The 5,971-nt window shown below is 38.8% G+C and overlaps 1 protein-coding gene across 3 annotated transcripts in view; it reads right to left on the bottom strand.

The window, feature by feature from the left end:
* The window catches only part of LOC110022411 (DNA repair protein recA homolog 3, mitochondrial), a 17,706-nt gene that overhangs the window by 4,338 nt on the left and 7,397 nt on the right, over positions 1-5,971 (bottom strand). For all 3 annotated transcript variants that reach the window (XM_020721336.1, XM_020721337.1, XM_020721338.1), the window contains 2 exons: positions 2,389-2,476; positions 1,676-1,848 (listed from right to left, as the gene is read on the bottom strand). In XM_020721336.1, coding sequence (XP_020576995.1) covers positions 1,676-1,848; positions 2,389-2,476 — 261 coding nt within the window. The remainder of the gene's footprint in view (positions 1-1,675; positions 1,849-2,388; positions 2,477-5,971) is intronic.

The following is a 5,971-nucleotide window of genomic DNA, read 5'->3' as shown; positions in this document are numbered from 1 at the left end:
AAAAATTCTGAGAGGAATGATAGCAGGTATGGTTGTTGGATGAAGGGAAGGGGAAGCAGAGAAGGGAAGATACACACCAACTCGAAACGAATTGCAGTTGGAGCACCTTCTCGCCGTCGGATACATCCCATAAAGGGAAGAGGGACGCCGGCGACTATCCTGCAGTATTCTCAAAAAAAAAACTAAACTCTAACACAGAAAATACTATATTTATAATTAAAAGATAACTAGGAAGGGGAACCCCTCCCTTTGAAAGACAGCACTCCAAACTCTTAAGCATGGTTCAACAGGTTCAACCCCTTGCCGAAGTGGAAGCTTCTTACTGAACCAGTTGGGGTTGGTTAAGCCACAAGCCCCAGCGTCATCAACAAAAGCATTTAAGAAAATATTTGTGATCTTAACAAATAATAATAATAATAAAGTAACTTTTCTTTTTAAGGTAAAAGCAATTGTCATTCTTTTTCTTTTCCTTCTTTTTTATCAATCACCTGACAATATTTTTCCTATTTGAACTTCACTCGAGACTTCTGGATGATGCTAGGAATTCTTTGTTATTTAAGAATATTGAAGATAATTTAGTTATTATGAATTTGCTACCAGATTATTTTTCCAAATAATTGGAAAAAGGTTATTATGAATCAATTACAAGATTTCAAGTACTTTAATTTAGTGCAGTATAGCTAACTGATAGTGATCCTCAGGTTGTGTATTGTGGGACCCTGGGAAAAGGTAAGAAATAAAAAATGAACATTTTATAACCAGAATTACTGCATTTATCCCTCCTGATACAATTAATTACTCTAGAAGGTGTCCACGTACCATTAAAACTGTCAATTTCTTCTTTTCTTCAATTGTTTCAGATGCTAATTAAATTCACATACAAAAATCTGATCCAACGTTCAACTTTGAACAGTCCTCCGAACAATTCGTCTTAGGTTCAAAATCATTTCTGCACAAAACCAAACAAAACTAAAAAAGAGCTAAGGTTGAATTGGTGGTGAACCGGACCAGTTTTTAATGAACCTGCCAGTTCTAATATTGATCAAATTTTGGCACTTCAATTTTGATCAGATGGTTGGAATGAAACATTTAGAATTAAAAGTAGATAAAATAATTAAAATAATATGCCCGAAAATTTTGATTTAGAATTTTATTTAAATATATAAGAAGTGTCCTAAATTAAAATATTATATATTAAATTGATGAAAATAATTTTATTTCATCATTACTACACCATTTAAATTGTATTAAAATAATTTAATATTTATTTTGCCATTTGTTCAAACTTCGTTCAGTTCAACTGCAGTTGAGCGGTTGAACTCTGAACCAATCCTTTCAGTTCAACGTCTAATTATAATTTCATAACCTTGCAAATATCAATACATCTGACTTTCAGTGGAAAAATAAAAAAAAATTAATGCCACTAATCTGCACCATGAAATGATTCTGTCAAGTTGTCTGCATAACTATAAAAAACAAATCATGCATTACATGCCAGAACTGAAAACATAATATTATAAAGCAGCCTCATTGATTTCTCAAATTTTGCCCGTGAACTTTAAGATAAGAAGGAGAAAGCTTTCCCATGGTTATGAGAAGTATGGAAAATAGGTCTATAGGAGATGTATAACAGGATCCTACCAAAGAAACAAATTGCCCGAGTAACATGACTTACACTGTCCACAACCACCACATCAATAGAACCACTGCGAATGAGAGTATCCACAAGGCTTAGAGCCTGCTCGCCACAATCAGGCTGAGAAAGAAGCAAGTTCTCAGTTTTTACGCCAATAAGCTCAGCTAGAGCTGGATCCAGTGCATGTTCAGCATCCACAAAAGCACAATAACCTGCACAAGAAACAACACTGTGAATTTGTCCAAAATAATCCAAAAACTGGGAAGGTAAAAGATGCTTCGAAATAAGATGCTATATATGCATAAAACAAACAAGCATGTTTTGCAGAATTGCTTTCACTCTTCATGCATCAGTAGGTATAATAAAGCCAATTGAAATAAGCCAAACGTGATGATGGAACATACAAGTACGTCATATCAAAGAGAGCACAATGCTATTTGTGACACAGTAAATGTAGGAACAACTCTCGTCTCAGTAAGCAGTCCTTCACAGCAGTTAAAATTAGATTTAAGAAGAAAAGGACAATTGAACAATTCTTATAAGCTTATAAAAAACAAGATAGGACTACCCCATTGTAAAAATAAATAAAAAAATAAAACATGTACGCATCAATAAATTCTCAAAGCAATGCATACGTATTTTCCTTCTCTATATCTCATTAAACTTTCAAAGCAATGCATACGTATTTTCCTTCTCTGTGTCAGGTGGAAAGCGTATGAAACTGAATTAAATAAGAAAAATCACCAAGGTACCTCCAATTTTTTGGGCTTCAGCAATTACGTGAAGAGCAAGAGTTGTTTTACCAGTAGCCTCTTGACCATAGATTTCCACAACGCGGCCCTGCAAAAAGCACAGTCGAAGAGATCAAAAAGAGAGCATGTTAAAAAATAATAAATGGGGCTAAATAAGACGAAGAACATTGAAAAAAAAAAGTGAGAGTCACGATCAGAAGAATTTGTTTAACTAAATCAAACTCTGTAGTTTAAATACCAAAAAGTTAAAATTTAGGTAAAACATGGACATCTACTTAAGAATTTAAGAGAGTAAACCAACATGCCCTTTTCTCACAAATCAAAGCTCGACTCAATTTAACAAGGCCAAATAAGTGCAACATAAGGAATGATATGCTTGAACTATGGTAATACAAGAAAAAAACCAATGAAACAATTTGATGGTATTCAAGTTGTACCTGAAGTAGTTATTATGATGGCAAAAGCTTAAGAAACCTAAAATTTAATTAAAAAGGCCAACCAAAGGAATTCCTTCAAAAACTTATAAATCAGTTGGAAAAATATTGTTCTATGTGCTCAGAGCGAGATAAAAAACTTGTTCATAAATATTTTGACTCGATAAATGATTGAAAAAATGTGGGGTTATTAATTATTTTTTTTCTCCACGTTATTCACAGTCTAACATGCTCTTGTGGACTATTTAGACATCAGCTCCCAGTAATCGATGATAGATCAAGACAGAAAAGCAGTTCTCAATAGGACTCCAAGCACTGTGAGCTTAAGAGCAGGGCTTTAATTCAATTTTGAGATCTCTAAACATTCATGTAACAAAGATACTACATACGACTAAATATCTAATCATGTGTGGTTATGTTACCATACAGACCATGATAGTGCATACATCTAAAAAGATAGAATATGGTGTGATCAGAGGAATAAGACACTCAAAAAACCATAACAAACAAAAGGCACTTCCACATACAAAATGAGTGCACGGGAGCTAACCGCGCATGATAACGGCGCTGGGGAGCTTCGAAGGCGGGGCCAGCTCGCCTAGCATCGCAGAAGCAGGAGCGGCGCAGAGCGGAAGCAGGATCGCGATTTCTCGTGAGGTTTCAAGAGAGCGGGAGATCCCGCGTGAAGTCTGGATGGATCTAGCGCGATCCGGCTTGGGGCATCACGAATTTGTTGCTCTAGGGAATGCTTTATGGATTTCTCTAGGTTTCTCACACTCTTCATTTGTGTTCGAAGGGAGCCTATAAATTATTGTCCTAGGTATGTAGGGATTCGGTTCAGATTATGTTGTCTTCAAATCTCTTGTGTGGAGTTCATTTCCCCTTTGTGAGTTGTATCCGAGGAGATGATGGTGCTACGGTTGTATTCTTCTCCGATATGGTGATTATATTCTTCCCTTTTACCTTTCCCAAACCCTCTCCTCTCTGCTCCTCAACCGCCGAACTCTCCCTCCATCACCCCGACACCAAACTATTCCCCTTTCCTACAAATTACTATTGTTATCCCGCCTTCCTAACTTTGTTCAAGCTCCTCACAACCACCCCACTACAGCTGCCACCCAAACCCTTCTCACTTGTTGTCTCTACAGTTTCATATCTTCCCCTCGCTACCATCAGTACTTTATGATTGTCACAATCCCCGCTAGCCATCCCGACCGGCCTCGCTGATCTCCACCACATCAGAATGCATTTAGGAGTGTTCGATTGAGTTGTTCGTGTTTTGTTATTATTTCTGTTCGAGTCATGTTGTAATCCTATTTTAAAATTAATGAAAGTTTGGTTGTGTTTTACAGTGTTTTCACTACTAGTTCAGCATTATTTGGTATCAGAGCTAACTCAACCTTAATCATATCCTAGGGTTCCCCAGCATCTGCCCCTACCCAAGCCACCTCCACCCAAATATTTTCTTCCAATTCCCTACCCTAGACATGCCACCATGAATAGGTACACAGGACTCGACCCGAGAAGAGATTAAGCGAGAAATTCGTCGTCTACAACGGAAACTACATAGCTAGATAATGGAAACAAAGATGAAGTTACCTTCGTCCATAATCACGAGAGTCAAAGAGAAGACAGGGACAAATAGATGAATTTATTCCACAGGGAAGATCATAGTGACGAGGAATAACGACCACGTCGTTTTGGTATCCAATACCGAAGGAGGCCGAGAGAAGAGACCCCTTATGAAGATCAAAGGGGCTATGGCATCAAGATAGACCTTCCAGAATTCAAGGGACGCACGGATCCCGATGAGTTTATTGAATGACCGCAATTAGTTGAACAGATTTTTGAATATAAAGATGTACCAGAAGACAAACGGGTCAAGCTAGCTGCCATTAAGAGAGTGTTTCTCTATAGTGGGAAAATGTGCACGGACAAAGGAAGAGGGAAGGCAGTGAAAAGATCACTAGGTGGGAGAAGATAAAAAAATAATGCAGAAAAAATATCTCGCACCTCACTACAGTCGGGCTATGTTTCTAAAGCTCCACAACTTGCAAAAGAGGGATTTTTCAATTGAAGAGTTCATTGCTCAATTCGACCACTTGCAGATGAAATGTGAACTAATGGAGCCAGAGAAACATACAATAGCCAGATATCTCAGGGGGCTGAAACCCGCCATCAACAATATGATACAACTGTAGCCATACCGGACGTTGGGAAATGTCCAAACATTAGCCTTGAAAGTGGAAAAACAAAAGCAGGGTCGGCCACAATCATTTTTCAAGCAGGAACCTTTAGGTCGGCTGTCACCTACAATTACCACGAGCGACAAAGATCTATCAAGAGAAACAGGCAATCCCGGAGTAGGGAATGACACTACTGATCAAAGCGGGAAGAAACTAGAGAAAGGCAACTCCTCCAACAGAGTGTCGGCCAAGAAGTGCTATCGATGCCCCGGTCACAGCCACACTGCCTCCAACTGCCCCACGAGTAGGGTGATCACACTCACAGGCCAAGGCATCATAAAAGAAATTAGTGATGAAGAGAAAGCCAAGGAACATGGTGAGGAGTATCATCTTCCCCCATATGAAGGAGAGGAGCATGTGATTCGACGGATTTTGTGGGCTGAGAGCACTAAGGATTCGCAGTGACTTCATCACAACATATTCTACACTTGTTGCACAATGAGCAGAAAGGTATGCAGTCTCATCATCGACGGCGAAAGCAGCAAGAACGTGACGTCGACGCAGATGGTAAAGAAATTAAGACTCGCAACTCAGACACACTCCCAACCATATTCACTAATGTGGTTGGAGAAAGAGAATTAGGTCAACATCAACTGAAGATGCTTGGTAGAATTTTCGATTGGACGACGGCTTTAAGACCAGGCGTGGTGTGATGTGGTCCCTATGGATGCATGTCACCTTTTGTTGGGACGACCTTGGCAATATGGTCGAAGGACTCAGCACGATAGATATAAAAACATGTATTCCTTCACCAAGAACAAGAAGTGCATCACCCTTGTTACTTCGATAGAGTCTGAGGTTACAGAACCCTTTTTCAGCAAAACAATGTCAATGGAACCAGTTTAAGTGATGACAAAAGATGAGAAGGCCGATACATCCGCCCCCGATATAGAACAGATACGG

This window comes from Phalaenopsis equestris, unplaced genomic scaffold (genome assembly GCF_001263595.1).
Source record: "Phalaenopsis equestris unplaced genomic scaffold, ASM126359v1 Scaffold000188, whole genome shotgun sequence".
NCBI lineage: Eukaryota > Viridiplantae > Streptophyta > Magnoliopsida > Asparagales > Orchidaceae > Phalaenopsis > Phalaenopsis equestris.
This window is presented reverse-complemented; position numbering and strand designations above follow the sequence as displayed.